A 27,514-nucleotide genomic window follows, 5' to 3' on the forward strand; every position below is an offset into this window, starting at 1 on the left:
AGAGAGGGAAAGTTTCTGGTCCAGTAGAGTTACTTAATAACCACAGATTTATATAGCAGTCCATTTTAGAAAACCTCACACAGACTTCTTATGAAAAATACAACCATAAAATAGTAATTCATCACAAAATACTGCCATTTTCAATCCGCTGCATACAGTCCATGTTTCTCATTTATCTCAATCTAAACTTTACATTTGTTTATGGCTCATCAGGATATGTCTGTCCTCTGGAAAAGATGGGATATTCTCAGGAGAATTACCAGGTTAACCGTAGCTTTTGTGTAACCAAATAAATATCGTCTTCTACAGATCTTTTTTTTCCTGCCAGTGTGTTCTGATATCTTGGTGAATTCTTGACTAAATAATTCAGTGTGGGTTTGGATGTGTGTGGCTGAAGAGGGGAGAGCAGTATTTTCCCCTTCCCCCCTCTTGCTCTCCGTCTCTCTCTAAGCCGATAGGCTGCTGTCAGAGAGTGATTGGCTGTGAGGGCTCCAGCAGCTGCGCGAATGCGCTCCACTCTGGAGAGACTAGGAGGGAGGGAGCGAAAAAAAGCCAAAGAGAGAGAAAGCAAGCGTCCTATATGCTGTGCTCTTTACTCTCTGCACCCAGTACCGCCATTCCCTCTTTCATTTTGAGTTTGGATCTCTTTAATTACATTCCAGAGGATTTCGGTGTGCAGCAGCTGGCTTTTGGACCAAAGGAAGCTGCCAGGAATTGTGGACAAGCCCTTAAAAAGGATACACAGAATCAGAAGAAAAGAACAAAAGGGGAACCTAGCAGTGGATGGCACGGAATCTTGATTTGTTCTCTTTTTTTTTTTCATAGCATCAGAGAACGTTTATTTTCTTCATGCTCTCCTCCCTGTTTTTGAAACTGTCAAGCTGTCAGTAGCTGCACACTGACAGACCATGTGTGCGTAAATAAAGCTCTGTGCTCTTATAGGCTGGGCATCAAGCCAGCAGTGGGACCCTGAAGGTGCAGCACTTTGAGAAGCACTGCCTGACTAGATCAACAAGTCTGACATGAGGCAGCTCATCTGAAAGGCATCCCACATAAAAAGCTACAAAACAAAACAGTGGTGCGTGTGCTGGAGATATTTGGAATGAGTGTGGCACCGAAACAGATGAGACGGCCTGGAGAACGAGAAGACAGGAGAGCATGTGTGGTCGTATGTACTGCGTTCGAATTGTTTTCTCCCGGCTGTGCCTCCAACTTCGTCCATGTTTTGAAAGCCGCACGTGCACGTTACCGTGTTTATCTTTGTGTCTTCTGGTGTAGCCTTTCCTGCAGGAATGTAACATATCAGATCGATCTAAAGTGTAACTGAAGAGATTCAGCGTTCCTCTCGGACCGCAAGAAGACATCATGCCGACACTTTGCTAAATTTTGATGTGATGACTGTGATTGGTTATAATGGCTGAAGGAACATTATTGTTGAAATGAAAGCTGCTGCTACTTGCCTCCGCAGAAGCACCTTGGTTTTTTTTTTAAGTCTAATTTAGTGGAATCCTTTGTGTTGGTCGTCCTCCGCTACTGGAGCATAACTTTGCTGAATTAAGCTATTGTTTAAACTGAGAGTTCTGTCCTGCTGCAGACATTCAGCTCCTTCTGCACCCCCTGCAACCCCAAAACCAAGCAAGACCACCCCCTCCATCCCTCCCTCTCTTCCTCCCTGGTCCCTTCATCTCTCCCTACTTATCCTCCTAGACACCACCTCTTTTATCCTTATGGTCGTGAAGCTGAAGTGTGTGTATGTGTCTGTAAATCTGTGCATGCCTCTCCAAGCATGTGAAGCTGTATCTCTAAGCCTGGATTAGAAATCTAGAGGGTAGCGAGCAGCTGGTTATGTCTTTTCCGAATTAATGCCTGACCAGGACAATTTGTTCTTGAGCATCGTTCAGATTTTCAGCAGTTTGCTTGAACCACTCTGTATGTGGCACCCGAGGGAAAGGAGAGATCTTAAGCACCACTTCTTTTGAGACTAGCCATGTTGGGAGTGTGAGGCTCGGGAGTCAGGAGGAGGGGGTGAGCGGTCATGAAGAAAACACGCAGCACCACTCTACGCAGGGCCTGGCCTAGTTCAGACTTCTCTGACAGGGCCTCGGAACGCACCCGGTCCCGCAGCGAGAAGGACTACCGACTCTATAAGCACTACCCTAAGCCCTTCATTACCCACTTAGTTTCCCATTCGCCCCGGATATACATGCCTACAGGTGGGTCTGCTTATCATCTTATACGATGCACATTGCTTCCTCTTCCAGGGAATGAATCAACCCTCATGATGTTCAAGATACAGTATGTATCAGGCTGAGGCATTGCTGACTTAATCCAAATAATATATATGTTCCTCATACTGTCTTTCTTTGAATTCTTTCATAAACCATGGATCAGTAACTACTACAACACTAGAACTGTTCTTATGTGTAGAGTGTTATCTGTTGATTTGGTATTTTTAGATTTAGATTTTTGCCTTTCAAGGCCATATGAGATACAGGTCACCTACTTTAGGAGTGTGTATTCCTTCTGTCAGTTGCAACATCTGCTGGTAAGGTGTTGTAATTGATGAAAGCTATTTAAATGTTTGCTGTATGACACAAAGCAAACAATGTTCGTAAATTGATCCAAGTTATCACTTGCTCATAAGTTTTAATGGTGTTCAATCTGCACTAGATATACGATGATGCAACGTGTTGTCAGGAGGTTTTCTGTTGGACATTAGGACATAAAGGGTAGTTCATTTAAACGCAGTTCCTTTGGTGAACAGGTTTTCTAAATAAAAGATGACTGCTGCAATTAAGAACCATTCAGTTTAAATGGACTGCTCTCTGGTTGAACCTTGTGGCCTTGTCTTAACCAGAAAACCTTTCTTATTTCCAATACCTGCTGGCCTTAATTTAACCCCCTCAGACACAACCCTGATCTTTGTACTGTTGTTTTATGCACAAGCCAGATGAGCAGTCTGGAAATAAAAAAAAAAAAAGGTTCTGGCAGGTGGAGAACTGAATATTATTTGATGTCTTTGTCTGTTAATAAGAACTTTAGGAAAGGATGAGGGTTAAAATTGAGTCTGTGCTTGATTTGCATGATGCAGGGGGTATCAATGAAGTTGACAACCCACCGCTTGGGCCAACTTGAAGCTAAAACTTGGAGCCCAGAATATCCTGTGGTGTCCGCTCTCCAATGTACCACACGCTGACGCCCGGAAATTCATTTGTTTCTTCCAACTTGTGCTCAGTGTCAGCAGCAAGTGCATTGTGGCTCAGTATTTGGCAACCAGAGTGCTAGATGTCCAGCTCAAATATATGCATGGCAACATGAGAGCTGCTAGAGATCAGTTTGTTTAAGCATAGGGAAGGAGTGCTGAAGGGTTTTCAGCATCAGAGAGCACATTCAGTACAGAGAAAACTACTGAATGAATGCACAACCAGAGCTGCCAAGTTCACATTGTTTCAACAACTCTTCGTGTTTCCTAGCAACATTGAGGGTGAAAGGTTAAATTATGTGGCTATTATGGAAAATGAGTATGATTTGGTTTACAAAAGCCTAGCATGAGAGTAAATGACGGGGAAAACAGACCTGGTCCTGTTCCTGATGGACTGTTAATTTATAACGCTGTATACTTGCTTAACAACCCATAACTTCCTTACGAGCATTCAAAGTGAAAGGCTTGTGACTTGAAGCCAGTTTTGTTCTAGGACAAGTATTTATAAATGCATAAATACATGATGTTTTCATATAACTTCTAAACGAGATGAAATATTAGTGGCCAACTCAAGGAGAAACAAAGTTGTTATTCTTATATAGCTATTCAAATAAAACCATGCAAACATTTAATTCTTGCTCATGGCATGACTTCAGCATATTAAATCTGTCAGAATTTGTTCACATGGTTCTGTGGTGATGTTGCTGGTTTGGTAAGCATATGGATTGTGATTTTTGCTTTGCTTCATGCCAAGAGGTTTCTGGCTCTAGTTGTATTAAGCAGTGACCACACAATCAGCAGCATTGTTGCGAGATCAGTAGTGCAAGCTCTGGGGTAGCACACAAGCTGTGACTAGGCTAAGCTCCATCATGTTCTTTGCCTTATCACTGTAATTATTCCATGTTTTTTTTTCACAGCTTTTTCTTTTTATGTTTTCTCCTTGTGCAGACAAGTGTCTAAGAAAAAGTGATTTTGGATGATAGGATCCCCAAACGGCACGGTGGCTTAGTGGTTAGCACGTTCGCCTCACACCTCCAGGGTTGGGGGTTCGATTCCCGCCTCCGCCTTGTGTGTGTGGAGTTTGCATGTTGTCCCCGTGCCTCGGGGGTTTCCTCCGGGTACTCTGGTTTCCTCCCCTGGTCCAAAGACATGCATGGTAGGTTGATTGGCATCTCTGGAAAATCGTCCGTAGTGTGTGATTGCGTAAGTGAATGAGAGTGTGTGTGCCCTGCGATGGGTTGGCACTCCGTCCAGGGTGTATCCTGCCTTGATGCCCGATGACGCCTGAGAGGCACAGGCTCCCCGTGACCCGAGGTAGTTCGGATAAGCGGTAGAAAATGAGTGAGCGTGAGTGAGGATCCCTAAATGGGTTTGACAATCTACCCTGACAGGTTTCTTCTTCATGTCATCTTTGGGAATTTTTTCTTGCCTTTGTGGTAGTGTTAATTTCGTCAGACGAGACGAGACGAAATATGTTCGTCAACAACCTTTTTTTTTCATGACTAAGACGAGACGATGACAAGACTGCACCACTGTCCAAAAACGCTGACTAAGACTAAATGAACATGCATTGTTGTTGACAAAAAAAGACGAGACGAAAATGTTTTGTATAAAATAAAAACTAAGATAAAATCTCTCTTCATTTTCGTCTACAATTGTCTACAACGAGTTTGCGGCTTCGCGCTGTTTAGTGTGTGTGTAGAAACAATTTGTCCACACGCCGCTCAAAAAAAATAAAAAATAAAATAAATCCTGAGCCCAAGTCCACCCCTGGTCTAGTCAGGCTTTTTGTGTTAAATTATATTTCCTGTCGCTGCGCAGGCTCTTTTATTGTACATGACAGCTTATGTCCCGATGACCGGTCTTTGCATTACGATTAAAAGCAGTATCAATAAAGTAAAAAATGTGATGTGCAGTCAAGTTCGAGTGAAACATATGTGAAACACTTTTTTTACTGAAATGTTTATCAGTAATAATCTCAGTAATAATGTGTTATTTTAAAAAAGACTACAATTTTTTTGACTAAAACTAGACTAAAATTAAAACGTTCAGTCGACTAAAACTTGACTAAGATACCTTGAGTTGTCTTTTGACTAAAACTCGACTGAAACTTGACTAACAAAAAAAGATATGTGAATAACTAAATATGACTAAAACTAACAAGGACATTTGGCACAAGACTAAGACTAAGACTAAATTAAAAACAGGTGACGAAATTAACACTACTTTGTGGCTTACTCATCAGGGATCTAAATCTCTATACTGATTTCTGTAAACCTGTTTTGTGTCAGTGTCTATTGTTCAAACTATTCAAATTGAATTTCAGGAGTTTACTTTTGCAGAACTTGAGTCTCCTCAGAAGTCTTTCAGAGGAGATTTTAGAGCTGCAAATCTTTTGGATCTTGAGCTTGGAATTAAACGTTGCCGGATGGCAGGTTTGTGTGATCAGAGCTAAGTTAAGATCTCTCAAAAATAGTCTGGGTTTTGACAACAGTATTCAAAGTAATGTTAATCTACAGTGATCTTCATGCTAGGATGGTTTTAGCAAAGCAGGCCTCAGCCAGTTAGGAAGTGCTGGATTCCAGATTAATGCGAAGAGTATTTGGGTTTCCATCCTAGTTGATATCTTGCAGCTTGATGAAATACAGCTTTAGAATCTCTGTGTAATTATTTTGACTAACTTCTTTTGGCTCCGGCTCTTAGCGATGTTGTGGTGTACATTTCAACATTCACAAGCCTGAGTCTCCACTGTGCTATTCTAGCGAACAAAGAGTGTTCCAGTCTGAATGTATAACAGTTTCACTTGTTTTCATTTTCTGGTCATCGAGTTTTTGAGCTTGGGTTATCTTACCTGGCTATCACTCAAGCTAAAATTTATACAAAGAGGCATTTTTGGAGAAGGTCCCACATCCATTAGGAAGATTGACTGTGTCTGTGTGAGTGAGAGAATGAGAGAGAATGTATAAGTTGAGAACGCATTATTAATTCATGGCAGTAAGGAGGATGTCTGTGGTTGTGGTTGTGCAGACAGCCAGAGAAAGGTTCGTGAAGAAGGCCAGAGAAAGTTGAAGAAGGCCTGGTATGATCACAGCCATTTCAGGAAAATTTCTTTCGGTCTGAAACTTTTGAGAGTCTTTTAAAAGTCTTTTAAGCATAACCCTATAAGGAGATCCCATGTTTTCAAGGATGTGAGGAGTCGCATGCACAAATCAGGTCTCTCTCTGACACAGAAGCCGGACATCTTCATAAAATGCTTGATTTGAACAGTAATATATGGGCCATTCATTTATTTTGTGAATATATAATTGTTGTTAGTGTTTGTCTTTTTTTTTTTTTTTTACTTATCATTAATCATGTATTAAAGAGACTCATCCTTCATCTTTGCGGTTTCAGTAATGCACAGTAGAAGTGCTTTGTGAATTGAAGGGCAATCCCGAGCATTAGTAGCAGCCTGTCTGGGCCTGAAGTATTGGAGCATTTGGCTTTTCCCAGGCATTACAAAAAAAAACGTTCTTTATCTGTCCACGCACCTGTGCAAATAATCGTATATGACTGAAAGCATCAGGTGAGCGGAATGTGTTCATTCATGTGCTCAGGGGAAAAAAATAATCATGAAAGCTTTGCATATTCCAGATCTATCAAAACATTTTTACATTTTAGGACAAGACGATACACAAGACTGACAGCTTGTGTCGATTTTTTTACCCCATTACTGTCTGCTCCATGTCAAACAAGCTTAAGACTGCATCTGACAGTCATAACAATGTTCTGAATGGTGAAAAGGTCTGTTTCTCTGGTTTCAGTCATCAGTGTTTCGTCTGCTGATGACAGTGTGTTAGCTTAGCACGCAGTAAAATCATCAGTGCTGAATTGAACCCTTATAGAGTTACGCTTGAAGTAATTTAACCTCATGGTGGTGATGCTGTGTAGAGAGCTTGGCGTCAACCGCTAAACACGTTTTCACAGCTGAATCCTCACAGCGAGGATTTGGCTGGAATTCAGGGGAACCCGTCTTCGAACCTGTCTGATTGGTTGGCCTTGACTGAACCCTTGACTCATCATTTGTGATGTTTAAATGTCCATTTGAATTTTGGATCACATACGACATTTTTCTGGGTCTTGTTCTTTTTCTTGTCACATTTTTTTCTAATTTCTTTTTCTCTCACCAGGTATAAATAAATAGAAAAGGAATTTTAGACCATTTTTATGATAACCACTGATAACATTTAGCTAGATCACAGCAACCACACATTAATTTAGTACTACTCATTCCAAACAGGATTTTAGCCATGAAAATTTTGTTTTATGGGATAGAGCAATCGTCTGAAAATACATTAAAGGTTTTATCAGTGTAAACAGGACACTTTTAAAGGTCGGATATGTTTTTCCAAGGGAAATCTATTCTGTTTCTTTTCATTAAACTCTAGATTGACCTTCCAAACAAATTCCCTCATGGCATAAATTCATAGTACAATAATGTGATCACCATCTGTGACAGAATATCTGGTTAAAAGCTGCTGGAAACCCATGACTTGTGTTCATTTAGAGTCTAAATATCTTGAGTTTATTCTATTTTGATACAGGCACCTGAAAAATATAACAAAAATCTTCCACATGTTCAAAGCTGGAGAAAGATGTCTTGTCTAAAAAGATGTATTTTGAGACTTTTGAGATGTATTATGAGCTGAGGGAAGCATACTTTCACTGACAGGTCCAGGGTTAAATCCTAAATGAACTGTTGATTACTGACTGTTTGGAGTTTCCCCAGATGGGTTTCATCCAGGTTTTTAGGTTTCCCACTTTTTAAAGACATATCAGTAGGTTGATTGAACAAGATAAATTTAGATTTAAGATGATGAAGGGGGCATATATGGGGAAGTGTTAGCTCAAAGGTATACGTGTTGGACTACTGATCAGAAGGTCATGAGTTTGAATCGCAGGGCCATCAGGTTGCCACTCCTGGAGTCCCCGATCAAGGCCCTTAACCCAGCTGCTCAGCTGGTAATTGTCGTAAATGTAAATGTCACACATGCAAAAGTGTGGTTAGAGGCGCTTGTGTCTACAGCCAACTCAAAGAACTTCTGATATTCAGAATAACTGCACTCTTGCTCGAGAGATATTAGTTTAATACAACAGAAGAAGAAATTACTACAGGCATGTAGCATTTTGTAAATGAGAAACGTTCTAGTTATTTTTGCTCCGCTATCAAAAATGGATCCCAAAAAAGCCACACCCACTTTTTAGCACAGCAGATAGCACGCTAGCTAGCTCACAGTATTTTGTATATTTCTGTTGAGGGGGCTTCTATTGTTGATGGTGTTTCTTCTGACAAGCTATCATACGTTAAGTCAGAAAATAATATTTGCCAATTTTGTCAGTTTATGTCACTAATGCAACTGGAGTAAATGTTTCAGATTGTGACATTTTATTTGTCCTGGCAATACAGATGCAGATGTGTGATGCACACATTAAAACGTACCTTTTACAATTACAAGAAATATAGGCACTCTTGGAACACAGCACATGCAATTACTATGCGTACTATAGTGGACCGGAACTGTTGTATATTATTAAGTTTTGTGATTTTTAAATCCCTGGACTTCCAGAGAGCCGCTATTCACCCCTTGAGTAAACATCCTTAACCTCATCTGTATGCTTACATTGTATCGAGCGTCTCATCTATAAATCTCTTCAGATAAAAGCTTCTGCCAAACGAATAAATGTAAACGTACCCTTCAGGATTGTAAACCACCAGAATGAGTCTCCCTACCATGACCCGTCTTCACGTCCTCCTATCGACCGTAAATCATAATAAAAATGTATTGTATTGCTGTCAACATTTTACGACCCTCCTTCAATCTGCCATACTTCTCTCGGTCTTCCAGAATCCCTCTATAAACACTGATGCGTTCAGTGACAGCTTCACGGCCTGTCTTAGCCATACGCCTTCTGGCGCTCGCTTTGTCTCTGAGGTGAAACTCGCAGGCATAGTTTTACTTCTGTGGCCGTTCTTCTTTTAAGCACAACTTGGCTCATAAACATCTAATCTTTAGGGATAGGAATAGTGCCATAAAAAAGCTTTTTAATGCAGTCATGATTGTAATCACCTTTTTTTTTAATTATTTTTTTTTATATGGATTGTTCGTCGCTTTCCCCGCATTGTTTACGTCTAAATTCTGATTCTTCTTTGATTCTTCTCTGGTGTTCTAGCACATTGTGAATGTGTTTAATAACTTTATATGTATATTTGGCATGATTAATGGCAGGGCTATTTTCATATACCAGTGATTCATGAGTGCCTGCAGTTCGTCATTCCACTTCTTTATAAAATGCTGCATTACAGGTTACGGTCCTCTAGCGATGGGAAACTTCTGTGAACTGGTACAGCTTGAGATTTACATAATGACTCATTTGCAAGCCTCTTAATCATTTTCGGTATCTGAATATTTGTTGTAGTTGGCTTTGAACTTTTTGCAGGATGAAAAATTGTATGCAGATTTGCAGAGAAGCCTGAAAGACTCAGCAGAGTCTCTTTGTGCTATCCAGGATAATTATGTTTTGGCTCAGATCCCACCATGCTTTTGGAGGAATATCAAAGTGTAGCGACTGCACATGCATGAAATATTCTCATGCTTAAATGAAATTAGGTTTCTCTTTATTTGCTGTTTTGCCTCAAGCTTGGCACAAACAGGCAAGGTGCACAAACCTCTTGCTGTTCAGTTTGCTTTAACATCGTTATTGACATTAAAGTGTTTCTTACATTTTACTTATTGTTAGGAATTCAGACCTTAACAAGTAGATGATGCCACATCATACTATATGACCTCACTCTACTTTAATACAGACACGTGTATCCCTGATTATCCATCCAGTTATTTAGTCAGTTAATGTTCATATAAAACCTTTAAGTATACTAAAACTGCACTCTTGTCTACTTTGACTGTGACGTGGTTGTCATCAGAAATGGGATAAAACAACAAAAAACCTCTAAATTATTTCAAAACTTCCAGTGCAATGTATAAAACTTATAAGTAAAAATATGCCATCATAAAATATATATATAATAAAAAATCCTCAATTTCCCTCCTATGTTTTCCTCTTTGAATCTCTTACAACAAGAAACAACAATGATATAGGCAGGAATATTTTTTTGTTCAGGAAAGTCATACATTATTTTAAATAAAAATGTATTTTTCATTTAAATAGTCAGAATTTTAGGAGAAAAATAAGTATTTTGTATATAGCACGTTCTATGTAGGATTTATCTAGGAAAAAAAAGAATACTACTGGGTTTGTACAAGACACCTTATGGATATTGGTGATTTGATTATTATTTGAAGGACACTGTGATCAGAATAATCGATCAAGAGATCCCTTGGTCTTTGTCGAGGATGCTGAATTTTATAAGCTAATAGAGTATATATTGTTCTTACAGTGTCTAGTAGATGCTAATGTCCAACATGGTTGCAGCTTATGTTCAGGTTCAGGAGCTCCTGGCTATAGATATTTCAACCTCCACATGATCACTACAAAAAAATATTATTTTTAGTATTGAATTATAAGAATCAGTATTGAAAATTTCCAGTGAACATTGTATAAAGCTTCTGCATTAGCATTGTTTAGCTTTCCATGCTTACTGTTGGGCTGCTTAGCCAGTTTCATTTTATTATGAATTTCATAAAGATATTTGTTATCTGTTTAAAAGACTTTGATATGTTTTGGTTGGTTGGAGGTGTGTCTGTGGACAGAAGTGTTCATCCTAGTTTTTCTTTTCAACATGTGATTAAAAAACTAAAACATAGATGCTAGTAAGCTGGAGCATGCTAACACTGATTTAAAAAAAATTACTGGATGCTTTAATTTTAGGTTAATTATAGTAAAAATGACACACAATAAGCAAGCACATGAGAATTAGACTTTGTTCCGTCATTATTCAGCTCTTTGTAAAATCGCAAGTAATACCTTTAAAGTTTCAATTTAGCAATTCTCATTGTTTAACATTTTATCATAGCTAGCTGTTCATATGTGAGGTGATTTTCTATTGGCCCACATCAGACTGCCTGTCTCTAGGTTCGACTTTTTAAACAAACATCGCTGCTTATTTTTCACATCTTGCTATCCTTCTGTGCCTGTTCACTCTAAGTCCTTCCTTTTGTATCTCACGATGAATAGCACTAGCTGGGTGATGGGTACTGAAAGTGTCCTTGTGAACGCAGCCTTATTTATTTATTTAACGTTGCTTTTATTCTGTCACACACACTGTCTCGTGTCTTCTTTTGACACCGCAGCCCTCATGCGCTCAGAGCAGTGCATGCTGGGAATGAAATGAACTCGTTAACCTATGGCTGGCCCTCAGCTTCCTGATGCAACATTATTCACTGTGTAGAAACACACACACACACACACACACACACACACACACAGACACACAGACTGTGCATTACAACTCTGCTCAGATTAACCCAAAATGCCCTCTCTATTCTTTCTAGCTTTTCTTCTCAGCTCTCTGTGTCTCGCTGCAACCCTGGGAGAATATTTATGACTACAAAACAGAAGCCATGAATGTAAATTATTTTTAAGCCAGTAATTAATTTACCAGTTTAACAACATTTTTTTTCCCATGAAGACTCTCTTAGCGCACTGAGCCACACTGCACAGATGTGGGTGGTGTTTATTTGTGCTATTTTTATCCTTTAGCACCTAATAAGTGACGATGAGGACACACTGTGTCTAAGCTTAGGTTACTTTTCCATTGCTAACTCTAGTTACCATGTAAAAAAATAGAAATACTGCATGAGTGTGTGTAATGTATTTGTATTGGACAGCAGTGGTGCTATGTTATATGCCAATGATGCATATTTTTAAAAAATCTATACCATATCAATGATCATTGTTTTTTAGAAATAGAAGTAGAAATGAAATAGTAGAATAGGTCACAAAATTAACAAAATCAAGGAATCACGGTCATAATTTGCATGGTCACAATTAATAATTTGGTGATTTCACACAAATGATAATATGACAAAATGAGTAATATCAAGGAATTAGCAATACTTAGCATGATCTCACTGAAATTAGCAATATTACAATCTCAATCTCAGAGACCTAGTAATATCATAATATTAGCAATATCACACAGTTAGCAATCTCATGCAATTAATAAAGGATTAGCAATGTTGCGGAATCAGCAGTGGACAAAAGTGCAGGATTAAAATTATGTGCCACAAAATTATTGATAACTAGCAATGTTGCAGCATTAGCAAAGTCATGAGAGAGAAATGAACAATGTCAAATGACTAATGTCATAAAAGTGCTGTTTACTAAAAGTGCGAGGAAATTAAGGTAACAATTCCTGAAGTGTGAGCTATGATCAGGACTTGAACCAGCATGGCACTAGAGAAGCAATAAATATACACCCAATTTGTCTGAATAATTCTTGTTTTATTACCCACTGGAAGGAAAACAGCCTTCATTTTCAGACTAAATGTATTCCAGTTTTGAGGGGAAGCCATACCTTCTTGTCTAGCAGATCAGAGGAATGGATATACAGTGATACCTCGAGATACGAGTTTAATTCGTTCTGTGACCTTGCTCGTACCTCAAATTGCGCGTATCTCAAAGCAGTTTTCCCCATTTAAATGAATTGAAATCCCATTAATCCGTTCAAGCTCACAAAATTCCACTCCAGTTGTTTTGTTTGTGTTTTGAATATGAAAAATGTACAGTACCTGTATTTATAAATGACAAATATTGTATAAAAACATACAGTAATAAAAGAGAATGTTAAAAAAATAAACTGGTTTTACTTTACGGAAGATGCGCACGGAGGTTGAGGGAGGAGTAAACAGGAGGAGGAGTGAACAGGTGGAGGAGTAAACAGGCGGAGGAGTTAGGAGGAGTTACACTTTCACTTTCGTTCACTTACTCGCACTCTTAATGTTACTTTACACTTAAATGGAACTTAACTAAACTTCATTTAGAGCGGGAAGAGCAGCAACTAGAAAATAGAATAGACCCCCGTATAACAGAACCATTAATCATGCATAGAGTGGATAAATAAATAAATAAAATATTATTAATATAAATATGGATACAAAAATTGATAAACAAATAATTAAATAATTAGAGATAGAGAGAGAGAGAAAAATATGTGGAGATTTATGACGTAAACTGGTACAACGAACACAGGTTGGTGGAGTCGGGGTTGGAGGAGGGAGTTTAAATCGCAGCAGCAATGAATGGGAATTTAAATGGTCGGTAATATGGAGGTCGTATCCTGATTGGTGCGCGTCGTGGACAGCTGATTAACAGCTGATGCACGCTTGATGACGTGGCCTGCCAGAACTAACGCGATGCTTGATTTCTCTTAACTGAACTTAATTGCTACAATTTCTGTTTTCTTTACATTAATTTTGCTTAATTTTCTTCATCGCTTTTCTCTTCACTTGTTTTTGCCTTTTTTGTCACTCTTTCCTCACTAACATCTGCCGGTCGTTTTAATAAAAACCTGTCCAGTCGTCATATCAGATGCGGTGTAGTCGCACAAGTTCAAATTTTTTTAACGGATCCAACGCTTAAAATGGATCCGAAAATTACGGATCCGCAGATGGTCGGCACCTCACACAGCGCCTTTGCGACTCTCCATAGGAATTGAATGACTTCCTGTTTATCGGCCGTCGTTTGTCGTATGCAGTGGAAAGGCGGCTTTAACCGAGTGAGACGCGGGAAGCTGAGGCGGGGGAAACAGAGCACACGTGGTTGTTTGGGATCTTTATTTCGGCGGCGGCGGCTCGGATGCTCGTATCTCAAAAAGTGGCTCGTATCTCAAGCCAAAAATACGCTCGGATCACAGCTCGTATCTCAAAAAATTCGTATGTCAAAGCACTCGTATCTCGAGGCATCACTGTAGTGCTAATTTTCACCAGTTTTTGGAAAGTGGATAAAATCTTGTGCAAAACTGTCCAGTCAATTTAGTAATCAATCAAGTCAATCAAGTTTAGTACATTAAACAGACCTTGTAATATTTATATCGGATTATATTATCTAAATAATGCTAAAAGCCTAACTAGCTAGCAGCTAAAATGACAAGGGAGCTAAAATGACATGGGATGTTACACAGCTTATGTAGTGTTTATCTACTATATAGAATTAAGACACCTAACATGACCTAACATGTGACCGAATGGTTTTTGGCTGGTGTCCTTTTTATTTTTCAGCTTGTCAGTGGTTATGGCATTTTTATTAGAAATTTGACTACAACTTATGAAATCATTTGGATAGAAATGTCACTTGTGGGGTTACATAAACTGCTGTATCAGGAAAGATCTGAGAAACCGCTTGTTTTTCTTTTATTGAGACATATGCCAATGTTGTGCTTAGATCAAGCAAATTCAAGTGTGTTTGTGTGTGTGTACATGCGCGTGCTTGCGTGTGTGTTTGGGCACTACTGAGTTTTTGATCATGTGTTTGTGGTTGTGTATTTTAGTGCTTGTTAGTGTTGCTCTGAGAATTAGCAAGCATAACTCTCGACATTTTACAGCCCGTCCTACTTTTTATTGCCACACGGTTTTCCCTCTCACGCCCTTTTTACTTTTTCTCATGACAGATTAATCACTTCTCAGGTAGGAAGCAAATCTAGTCGGTTTCTAATGTCATTTTTTTTACGCTGCTAGATTTTAATAGTCGTGTTGTCAATTGCATTAGCGCTTGGCGTTGTGTGTTTGTGTCAGGTTTCCATAGCGTGTCTGCACAGTGAGCTGATTTGAATGATAAAGCAGAACCAGTTGAAAGTGTATATACTGAAGCCTGAGCTCAGGGTTTCACTGCAGATAATGTGATCATTTTGTAACAGTTTTGTTATCTTGCTCTATGCTGCAGAATGAAACGTAATGGGAAATATATAAGAGTTGCTGTTATGTTGGAGCTTCTGTGTAGTGACTTGAAGTGTTTTTCTTTAAAGTGCTTTTACTACGTTGACTTTAGTCTAAAATCTTGTCAAGTGGCTGAAGGAGACGCATTCTTTGTGCCTAAAAGTGTCTTCTGGTCATCTTAATATCTTAAAACCAACAGAGATGTTGTCAGTGAATGGAAGTTATAAGTGAAAGAATATCCAAGAACTGATGAATTCTCTAAATAGATCAAGGGCTTTTAGGACCAAACCTTCAGAATAGACAGACACATTGCCCCAAGTGTCAAAGTTTGATGCGGTTTTCTTAAGTAAGTATGAAACTAGTTTTCTGAAAACAACATTTGGAAACAAAACTTTAAAATATGGTCATGAACCCAAAACAAGACAATGACACATCTAAGCTTTATCAATGAGCAAAAATAGTCACTTAACGTCTCTGTGTGCACTTGGGAATAGATCATTTAGACTGAAAGTGTTTGGTTGAACTTATTATTTTATTGAGCCATTGATAGTTTTTAGCTTCTTGATCTAATATCTGCTACCTGATCCCACAAACAGTCATTAATATTTTGTCCAGGGTTCATCCATTACAAGCCTGTGTGCATTTTGTACCCATGTTAGATTAAAAGCTCTGTCCACTAGAGGGCAGGTCAGCGTCCAGATATTTCTCTCAAGCACTGCAATAGCTGAAATTTATTTGGTGACTTGCTCAACAGTGAAGATGGTAGAAGTCAAGGAGGAAATGATGTGTACGTGAAAATAGCAGCCACAACGGTTACTTCATTTGTGTTTATTTAGGTTTTCACTGATTTTTTTTACATATTTCACTGATACATTTTCGTATAAGGCATTTGGCCGACGTCCTTATCCCGAGCAACTTAGTTTTTTTTTCTTTTTGTTTCCTTTTTTAATACAACTGCGCAATTAAGGGTTAAAGGCCTTGCTCAAGGGCTCATTTTAATCTGTATGAAGTTACATATTATTTTCAATGTTATTGAAGTTCCCCTGAAGCAGTCAGTTTGTGTAATCACTTATCAGTTAAAAACAGTCACCAGCTTTTCTTTTTTTCCTCTTTCATGAACTTGAACTTGAAATCTGAAGGCTGTGCCCTTGTAGGAATTGTAAAGCAACAGATTTATATCTTTGTTGCAAACCACCGACACTGAAGACGCATTATAGTGCAAAATATTTGTATCATTAAAGGAAAACATCCCAACTAATGCATATTTATCTTTGTTAAATAACGTAGAAATAGAAGCAAATCTCTTTATTGGAATTGTATTATGTCAACTGTCCTTTATTTAAGTCCCGGTGAATGAGCTGTTTCTATAGAGACAATAATGAATTAGATCATATGCTTATATATAGACCTGGGATTTAAATTAAACTATCATTATCATAAACTTCCAGGCACTTTATATCTGATCAAATCTGAAAAATCTGCTTCCAAACCATTCATTTCCTGTAGCATTTTTCCTTCATCACAGGGGACTTGAGGCACAATGCGGGGACACCCTTGGATGCACCTGGTCACGCATACCCATTCACACACTGTGGACAATTTAGTGGACAGCCTGTAGACTAGGGGAGCTAACTGAAGTTCCTGGAGGAAGCCCCTGAAGCACAGGGAGAACATGCAAACTCCAGGCACACAGAGAAGAGGTGGGAATGCAACCCCCATACCCCAAAATAATGTATGATGATGTCTGATTAAGAAGATAATTAAAAGTGTTCTGGATCTTTATTCTCCTAAGACTTGGGATATAGTTGTTTTCTGTAATAATTCCACAAAATCCAGAGCTCTATCTGATTAAAGTAGCAAATAGTTGATCAAATACAAGACCCAAGTCTTTATATACCAGATCATTTAGACTTTCCGATTAATTTATTCTTCTTGAGAGTAATCAGTACTCAAGCTCATCCTTCTCCCACCTTGCATGCAGCTTTGAGGTTTGTTAAAGCCCAACACTCTGTTAACTCCAGAGGGAGGTTGTGATCACGCAGGCGTGCGGTGGCCCTACAGACGCTCTCGCTTGCTAGGTGATTTGTTGAAGCAGCACCTGCTCTGTGTTTTCACACATCAGGAGGTAACGACCTGAAGTGCAGAGAGTGCAGGAAGAGCGCATGCTCAGTCACGGCTGAGGGAATACGCTCAGCATGCCGAGGATTTCCCTGCTGTAACACGCTGTCAGCTATGATGGATTGGAGGCCCACCACTTGGTCCTTTTGGACCACTTGATGCCATTTAAATAGTTTGAATTTAGAAAATTGATGGTTAACCTTTTTGTCTGGATTTTAGTAAGCATGGTACGTTTTCTCAAGAAATATAGTTTAGGTTCCTTATATTTCTTTGCATTCCATACACATGTCCCGACTTCTTGTTTTAAAATTACTAATAATTTACAGCCAGCCATGTTTCTGAGGAAATTATGCAAGATTTACTCTTGATTGCGCAGTTTATAAACAGCCTTCCATATATCAACATTATCAGCATGTTTCTGTTAAAAGTCTGTGAACTCTAATCAGCCTGTTTGTGTTTGAAGTTAATTACAGTAATGAACACACAGCGGCTGTAGTATTGTCATTAAGAAACTGGCCTGTCTTGTAATTTAAGTTTCCTGATTGTTGGCTCTACTCCTTTTTTGGGGGGATCCAGGCGTGGGAGTATAAAGCCATTGTGTGTGTGTGTGTGTGTGTGTGTGTGTGTGTCTGTGTGTGTGGTGAGGCTAAGCAACATAGCCTCACAGGGCATCTGAATAAACCAGAGGACCTTTGTCACTTAGCGTCTTTTTAGATGATCTGCCCATCCCCCACTCGCATACATCACCCCCTCAGCCATCTTACTGACCACCCCCAACACACACACACACACACACACACACACACACAATCCACCTCTCACAAGCCATTGTCACCTTAACAGCTTTACTACAGTCCCTTTGCTGTCCAACTTTTTCCTTTAGTGACTATATTTGTAGTTTTTGAACAGATATTAGCGACCATGATATACGCTTCTCTTCTCTTCTCTTCTCTTCTCTTCTCTTCTCTTCTCTTCTCTTCTCTTCTCTTCTCTTCTCTTCTCTATACTCGGCTCTTCAGCAGCTAGTTACACTTGGGTCAATTCAACACAAATGTGTAAAAGCCTGACTGACAACAATAGTGATAAATAATTGATTGTTGAGGTCACAGGGTCATGCGAGTGAAAGTCAATGGCCAATTGCTGAGCACCATTGGCACTTTTTTGCTCTTCGTTTTAAACTCTCTTCTTGGTGACATTTACAAGTAACAAAAGTGAGTTACTCTATCCCTAACCATTTTTTCAAGCTTAACTCCTGTGTCATTTTGTTTGATATTTTGATGCATAAAATATGATATTTTGATGATTCTATAAAAGCTAACTCGTATCGGTTTCCATTCTGATAGACCTCTATGCTAACTCTTACTACTAAGTATCTTCAGAAAATCTTCCTACATTGTAACACATTTTTAAAAACGAAAACAATCGTGAAGATTCACTGAATTTACGATATGACGTCTGGTGACTTTCTGAGCACACGTTAGCTACTTTTAACCGCATTAAAGTGTTACCAACGCCGTTGCTAACACAGTATCCAAAAAACACACAGATGTATCTATATGTCCATTGCATTATGTGTATTTTTAGTATGTTCTATTTGGTTTAGTTTGGTTAGTAACCTGTAGACCCAAACCTGAATAAAAACCTGTTTTCATAGCTTCTTCACTCTTCACTGTCCAATATTACAACAACAGTGATTGTAGATCTTGTAAAACTGATGCTTTTAGAAAACCGGGCCTTCAATAACTGCAAAAAATTAGAAAGTAACTAGCATGAAAATGGCTTTCATTTGACATTATTAATAAGTCTGTAACTTGAGATTGCCGTTTCTTTTGTCTAAGCCATAGAAGAAGAAGAATGTCCCTTTCTTAAGCAAGAAAAATCCCAATCTCAAGAAAACAAAATCTGGATCTAATCCAAAACTTTACTATAGTTTCAGGTTTATTGTACTATAGGAGAAAGGAATGCGTTCTTAACATGGATAGTTAGGTCTTTTACATTACTGGGATCCACAGGAACATTACTAAGGCTTTGTAGCCACAAACATCCCAAATGGTCTTCTTATTTAATATCTAGGCACACAACATAATCCAGGTTTTTTTGGACTGGGGACATTTTAGGGCTTAGGTAATTGTTTACGGATTTTTTTTTTTAAAGATAGTGGCTGGTTCTGTGGATTGGACTGAGGTTGGATGTTCATTCAACCACTGAGAGACAGTCAGTTTAATTGCTGTGGAAATAGATCTCATGCTTTGCTGAGTAGCACTAACGGGCGTCAGTCGGTAAATGATCTCAAGTCAGTTCTGACGGAACCGGTTTTGAGTCACAGTACTGACAGAATCAGTATTACTCTAATAAAAGTGTGCTGTAGCCTTGTTTATCAAATGAATCTGTATTATGTCATCACATTTTCATAGTATCATGATGAGCACAGATCAGAATATATTTTACAGAAAGTGAGTGTGGTGTCTAAAATTTTCTTTTTCACCGTTTTTGCAGACTACTAAAATATAGATGGATTGATTTTAAATACATAACAAATTTGTATCTTTTTGGTTTTCTAGTTATTAAAGAGCTTTTTTTTTTTTTTTTTTTTTTTTTTTTTACTTCTGACAAAATTCTGATCTGTAAATCAGGCATACAATTAATGCACAGCTCAGAATGTGCTTATTTGTCCACTAGGGATTCTGAATTTCTCAATCCCAAAGAGATTATTAATTCTTTATCTTCGAATGGTCCTGGGGAAAACTGAGATGTGCAAAACAGGAAGTAAAGGAAGCAGCCTGAGATATGAACCAAGAGATAGAAGGAGGAAGATGTGGCTCAGTGGAAACGTTGCCATAACTACCTTCTGGTGAAGCCCTGCCCACTAGCTTGAGTGTCAGTGGGCAATTCAGCAGGAGTGAGTGATAAAGGAGGAGGAGGGGTTAAGAGGGAATGAGTTAAGTCACAATGTGATTGGTCACACCTCCTCTGCCTTTGTGTGGAGTGAAGCATGCTGGGTAAGGAGCCCTGGCCGACCAAATGCTCACTCGAGGTTGGGAAGAAGCTGGAAAGCTGTGTTTGGATTAGGAGCTGAAGCTACAGAGTAAACAGCAAGGTAGAGAAGCTTCTTTATTTTCTTTCTCTGGCTCATGGTTGTGTGTTGTAGTGCTCCAGGGCATATCCGGGAGGAGGAATCAGGAGCCGTGTCGTCAGAATCACAAAAGCAGGGGGTGGGGTTGAACCGGGAGATGTGTGGACAAAGAAGCCTGGCTGAACAGGATTGTTTACTGCCGTGTGAGCGTCTCCTCCACTTCTGCTGAATGGCGGAGACTTCCAGATCCAATTCAGTGATGGCTAAAGGACAGCTGCGAGTACTGAACAGGAAAACGTGTCTATCAAGGTCTCCTGTCTCTCTCTCTATCTCTCTCTCTCCCTCCCTCTCTCTCTCACCCTCTCTCTCTCATATTTCTTAAACTGCATTTCCTGCAGTTTATGCTTTCCATAGCAAACCCTTGTCTTTTAGCCGTATGTGTGTGTACGCAGAAGGATCCCTCATTGAAAGGTTACGATGGTCTCAGCAGAGCTTGTTGATGCAGTTGTTGTGTGAGAAGATGGGCAGGAAGAATTTATGGCATTAATGGATACGTTGTCATTAAAATGGCATTCATAACTGTTTAAACTCCCTCTGCAGCTGTTCTTCTGTCCCCTTCACCCACCCAGGAGAAAGAAGCAGGACAGAATATAAAATGTCTGATAGGCCCTCTCTCTCTCTCTCTCTCACTCTCTCTCTCTCTCTCTCTCTCTCTCTCTCTCTCTCTCTGTCTGTCTGTCTTTCCGAGACTCCATGTAATTCACTCTCTGTGCTTTCTAAGGTGTCTTTACTTACCTTGGCTCTTATTGCATCAGTATTGAGGGGTGTGTGTGTGTGTGTTTGATCTGTGAATGGTCTAGGAAGTCAGATAGGATCTAGGTTTCCCATTTGACTTGCTGTCTCAGGAACTGCTTTTTAGATTTGATTGAAAACATTAGAGAAAAATAACCCCAAACTGTGTTATTATGTCTCCAGTAAGATGTAATGCGCTAACAGGCCTAAACTCTTACAAGTCTGTTTGTGTTAGGAATCAAAAACAGAAATGATTTCTGCCCTGGTGAACCAGTGAGGTGCTTTAGGTATATAGCATGTGATGTGTAACAGGCCTGTTGTGTAAATTATTAAAATACATGTTAATCTAAAATGTCAGGTTGGATTTTTTTTTACTTAATTTTTCACGTCTTTAACCTTTATACATACAATATAAATCGAAGGAATATGTGATGATGGGCTGTTTGTTATGGGAAAAGTGTGGTGTAATGCAGAATTACCTTCACAATTTGTGAAATGATTTACAATTAAAGATCATACTTTTTATCCGTTTAGAGTTATCTTTAAAACCTTCGTGCTGTTATCACTTCTGCTGTAGCAGTGACAAACAGTTGAACCATCACCAGTCGCTCTTGAAGATAAGAAAAAACACAGCTCGTCATTTTACAGAGAAATGAGAGCGTGCAATGTGTGCAGTCTGAATACTACACAGTCGGTGAAATGTAATGTTATAAACCATAAACCTCAGAAAAGCTCATCATATCAGCAATTACTCCACTGTTTACTCAGCAATTACAGTACACACTGTTTTTGAAAAACCTCTGACCAATCAGAATTCAGCATTCTGAAGCACTGTAATATAAAATGTGTTATAAAAAAAAATCCTTCAAATTCAACATTACTTATTTTTAACACTATAACACCAAGGTAAGATTTTATTATTAGGAATCTTAACCTGCTACTTGTGATTCTTTACCTGCTATTTGCGGAGCTGTGGATGGATTGTGTCCTGGATAAGTTGTAAATCAATCTGAATAAAAGTGAACACTACCAAATGAATTTGAATTCATTTGGTTTGAATTTGTATCGAATCCTGGCAAGATACTCAACGTAGTATGATGTGCATATTCCTTAGCAGGTTTTATCTTTCTCTGTCTGTGTTTATTGTAATGCATTGAGCTGATCGTTTCCTGTCACCACCTGAGACTTTGTTGAGCCTTGACAACCTTGTATACTTTTCCACTGGCAAGGTGCAGATCCTCGTCCCTAAGGCAGTTCCTAATCCGAAAACTTTCTATATATTTTCCACTGCCAGAGAGAACCAGTGTTGCCAAGGGGATTCACAGAGATATCGTTTCCTCACCACGATACCAACCTGAGGAACTTAACGTAATGCAGGTCTGGGAAAATGTTATGGTAGTGATGAACATGTGGTCTGGGTAATAAATGAGCTTGTTACTGACAAATGAAACAAGAGGTAACTACATAGCAAAATAAAAACGTGGATCTCATGAGATATCTGTCTGGAATTTTGAAAAAAACAGCATGATTTAAAATTTTGTTTGTCACACACTGTTATATACAGTATACAACTTGCAGTGAAATAAAAAAAATCTGCACACTTTAATTACAATAAAATAAATGACAAAACCTGAGAAACTTGCATCGAAATCAATAAGTAGTAACAGAATGTGACGTGTAGTAAGTTACGTGTTTTTATGTAGTAGTTATATAACATGTAGTTAAAGTAAGTGCAGTGTGCAGGATGACAGTGTAGTAAATGAGTCTTTATAGAGTCGTAATGGAGCTGGAAGGTGGACGTGTCTGTGTTGAGGAGTCTAGACTTATGGAATGAACATCGTGTCAGTGCAAATCTGGTGGTTTACGTATACTGGTGTTCCTTTCTATTCAATACCTTTCTGATAATAAATACTGGGTAAATCCACCTGCATTGTAACCACAACAGCTAGAAGTTACGGAAAAAGATTCATAAGTTGTGCTGGCGGCGATAAATCGTAGCGCGTTGGATTAAAACAGAGCTGTTTTGATGTTTGATGTACGTTTCATGTTCTTCGTCTGTGCGTGAAAGCCGATAAAGCTCCAGGTTCTAGGCTAAATCCTTCAGTTCAGGAAATGAGAACGAAAACGATGACGCAAGAGTGCAGACGGAGAAGTTTGTCTCTTACATCACAGAGCAGTGCAATCGTGAGACGACGTATTTGTCACCATCACAGTCAAAGTTTATTTTTCTCACTAGTTTGAATAAATAACTTTTCCTCCCTTGTTATAGTTGATATCCTCCTGATTGCACGGATGTGTAAATGAAGCAAACCGGATTATTTTTTTTTCTAATTCGTTTTCATTCAACTTTAGTGACATTTCTAAAGTCACAGCACCTTCATAATGTTACATTTCCTTTTTTGTTCAGTTTTTAAGCTGGGAATAAAAGCCACCTTTTATTAAGGGGAAAGGATTATATTTCAGAACATCCAGAAACCCTGCACCAAGTAGTGTTGCCAGGGATTTTTCATTGACCTGAGCAGCTTCTGAATAGATCTTTTTCTCTGGAGGTTGGATGGATGTTGGACATTCCTTCGAGTAATTATGTCTTTTAAACCATTAAGCTTTATTTTCAGATCATTTGCTTGTACCTAATTCTCTGACATTCTACTATTTCATAAAATAAATGCTTGAATTTTTTTTAACTTGATGTTACGACACATTTGGACACCAGTAATCTAGAGTCTGTGCAAAAATAACAGATATTTATTTATGCAAGTTATACAACACTTGGGATATACTTGTATAAAAATTGTCATTGATGGTGATGAGGTTTTACTCCTCTTATACCACAACCAGCATTTCTGACATATTTTAAACCTTAAAGAATAGCCCATGATTTACATGATTTTTTTTTAAAATCCATTTTTAGTTACTTCTAATGTTGTGGCGCAACTACAAAATGAGGCTCCTGTTACCACATGTTGTAGCCTCGCTTTCTTCTATCTTGAAGGAAAAGCACAGTTTGTCACGTTACTGTGAAACCACAAGACACAAACGTCTCCGTCTTTAAGATTTTCTTGTGGCAAAAAAAACCCCATGAAAACAGAATGCTAACCCCTGAGACGCCTTCCATAAATGCTAAACAAAATCGTCTTTCTCCTAGTTTCACTGTTAGAATGATGTGCACCCTTCTAGTTTAAGTAACAATATTGTTGTTGTTTTTATTAGACCATTACCATTACAGATCACTTGGTCATAACAGGAGCTCTGTGTGTTCTCTGATAACGTGGGCTTTTCACGCTAATCGGCTTAGCTTTTCTCTTCTTTGGCCAATAGAGTGCTTAAACTTGGCAGTTCTGTTACTTCACCTGTGTGAAAAGATTCACTCGTATACTCAACACCTGAGTTAACTAACACCTCAGCTGTGTGTGCCAGGCATTATTTACCTGTTGCTATCTTAATTACCTGCATTGGAGCCCAGAATAAAGCTACTGAATGAGTGAAATGTGCAAATCTAGTTGGAGGTGTTCAGTAAGCATCTAGTAAGTGACCACTATGTGAAGCTTTTGTATTGCATTAATTGGGTTCCTTTACAGCCTATCCTAGTAATAGGAGCATTGGTAGTGCACTAACATGTACAATGACATGCTGATTAGTACATCATTGATGGGGGAAAGGTTTGAGCCGCAGAATGACCTAACTAAAAGTGTGTGGTGACACGATCACTTGGTAGAATGCACAAAACCTAGAGCAGTGTATATGTATGTGGAAGATCAGCACTTTGTTATCTTCAACAAATGGATATTTTGAACTATTTGACGATATGGACAACGAGGCTAAGAGAGCCTTTTTAAAGTTTGCACACTTAGTCATGACAATGATTCTGTGATTTTTGCCAATATGACTCATAACCCACGGTGGGAAAAAATGTTTGGTTGATAAACAGAGTCTATACACAATGTACCACTGGTGAGTTAGACAGCATGTGCAGCCATGACTCATTCACCCCTTATTCATTTTGTTCATTTAGTCATTGTTTAGTAATTGGGGATTTATTATTCAGTGCAAAACATTTGTTTAACCAGACTGGACAAGCTGTACATTTTCATCATAAGCAGCCAGCTTTCTGATGTTATTTCTCCCGTTTTTTCTTCCATGGACTCATTGCACACTTGGTCATGCGGTATTTCTGTGGTCACTGGGCACCATAGGCTTTTGAGCTGAACACAAACCGACCATAGGCGATAAATTCTTTTTTTTTTCTCATGGTGTTCAAGAATGGTGTTTAAGTTCTTCTGAATTAAATGTAAGTGCATTTGAACTTGTTCTCCTCAAAGCTGTTTATTACCGCAAAAGCCACTTTTTCCAGATTTTCTTTGTAGTGCTTCTTCTATTCATACATCCTTATGTAATCAATGCAGTGCTACCTCAGCAACCCTTAACTTAATCCTCTGCACTTTGCCTTCTTGTCCTGCAGGTGATGTGTCTCCGATCAGCATGTCTCCTATCAGTCAGTCCCAGTTCATCCCGCTGGGGGACATCCTGTGCCTGGCCATCTCGGCCATGAACTCTGCACGCAAGACCGTCACACAGGAAACCCTCATCGAGCATCTCTCTACATGCTTCCCAGGTTTTACTTTACATTACATAAAGTTCATAAACTGTAAATGACACTAATCAGAATCACTGTTAAGTACAGTTGCCTAGTCACTTTATTTGATTGGTTATATGACTGTTGTATTGGCATTGTTAATATCCCAGCGTTAGCCTGTCCACATGGGCACTAAATTAGGCTTTGTGCATTTTCCATTATCTACATAATTTACACTTTCCTAAATGGCATTTATGTATACTTGCTGTATTCGTTGCTTTCTTCACCACAATTTACTAGATTTTATTTTTGATTACAGTTAGCATGTAATCCATCAAACTAAAAAATATATATATATACTTGTCACTGTATACAGCTTTAGCCAGGATGTTCCAATGAGTTTTATGCATAATAATAATATAATATAACTGTGATTACAAACAATCAAATGAATAAGGAAGACTCTATACAGGAAGGGAAATATTTTTCAAATTATTTGTACGTAGATCTCAAAGAATAATATCTGTATTTATATATTGAAAGATTCCTTCTACAAGACTACATATAAGGTTCTGTTTCAGTTGCCAGGATCATGAAAGCTTATTTTTCTTTAGCTGCAACTCAACGATAAGGTGAGAAACGGTCAATAAGATGTGATTTCCATGCACTAGACTCCCATTATGTTCCACAACACTGCGAGTCTCTGACAGAAGAATTACAGCATTGAAACGCCACAAACCATGTGAGGCACATAACTCAGATTTATAGAGAACAGATACAAGCATTGCGCACGGTGTGCGAGAGTAAAATGAATTGTGTGGAATGTGCACTAAGTCACTGCTATCCTCTAGAGTCACTAACATAAGCATTGTCACATTATTGAGTATGCGCTGTGCTATACATTTTATATAAGCCTTTAGACATTAGCGGTAGTCTGGAGTACTTTACTGAAGATGTTGCAATTTGCTTAGTAATTCAACCAGTGTTTTGTGCTAAGTGATATATTAAGATGAATTGAGATTTATGGAAGTGTTAGCTTAGTGGTTAATGGCTCCAAAAGTACTCATCAGAAGGCCGTAGTTTAAGCCCCAGCATCAATAAGCTCCCACTGAGCAAGACCCTTAACCTTATCACCAAGTGGTCCAAACGCAGGATCATAGCTGACCCTGTGCTTTAATCCCAACACCCCAACAAGCTGTGATTATACGAATAGAAGGATTTCATTGTACTATAATGTATACGTAACACATAAAGGCTCCTTATACTGGATTTTAGAGACCTCCATAGATGGTGGAGCCTGTTAACTTCCAATTCTATTTTACCCATTTTCTTCCAATGTGGTCATTTTTCCAATTTCCATTTATTAGCCAGCTCTCTCTGTTTTATTTAATATCATCCAGGCAGACAGGGTGATGGCTAGCACTTGGAGGAACCCTAGATGGGCACACAAACACTTTGACACTAGTGTTGCAGTGATTGACAGGGGAGAGTGTATCGCCAGTTTTGCTCTTTTGGACTTCTGGCAATGGACAACTTTGGCATGGCTGCAGTCTCTTGATGATAGGGTGAATGATTTCCATTATTGCATATACACATCCATGAATTGAGTCATGGAATGGTTCGAGTCCTGTTTTACCAAGTTTGTCTGCAAGCACTGGGGCTGTCTGGGGATGTTTACACCAGTTTGTAACAAACAGATGTGGTACACCAGAAGGACTGATTTTTTTTATATCTGTCATGTCTTGTACTTTTCTACCACATGGAATTGAGGATTTTGTGGTCAAAAAAGAAATCCCCACAGTTCTTATTGGTAATATACCTTTGAAAGGTATTCAGCGAAAGGCAACTATTACAAACAGGTGCACTTTCACAAAGATTACATCAAC

General features: G+C 38.8%; 1 protein-coding gene across 3 annotated transcripts in view; it reads left to right on the top strand.

Annotated features, from left to right (window-relative positions):
• Positions 1-1,268: 1,268 nt before the first annotated feature.
• The window catches only part of stox2b (storkhead box 2b), a 35,769-nt gene continuing 9,523 nt past the window's right edge, over positions 1,269-27,514 (top strand). Inside the window, exons 1-2 of one of the 3 annotated variants that reach the window (XM_060887076.1) lie at positions 1,269-2,213; positions 25,515-25,667. In XM_060887076.1, coding sequence (XP_060743059.1) covers positions 2,036-2,213; positions 25,515-25,667 — 331 coding nt within the window. In that variant the 5' untranslated portion in view covers positions 1,269-2,035. Of the gene's footprint in view, positions 2,214-20,094; positions 20,288-20,410; positions 20,573-25,514; positions 25,668-27,514 lie in introns of those variants that run through there. The other 2 variants (XM_060887077.1, XM_060887078.1) reach the window with 2 other exon arrangements.

Source organism: Tachysurus vachellii, chromosome 14 (genome assembly GCF_030014155.1).
Source record: "Tachysurus vachellii isolate PV-2020 chromosome 14, HZAU_Pvac_v1, whole genome shotgun sequence".
Lineage (NCBI taxonomy): Eukaryota > Metazoa > Chordata > Actinopteri > Siluriformes > Bagridae > Tachysurus > Tachysurus vachellii.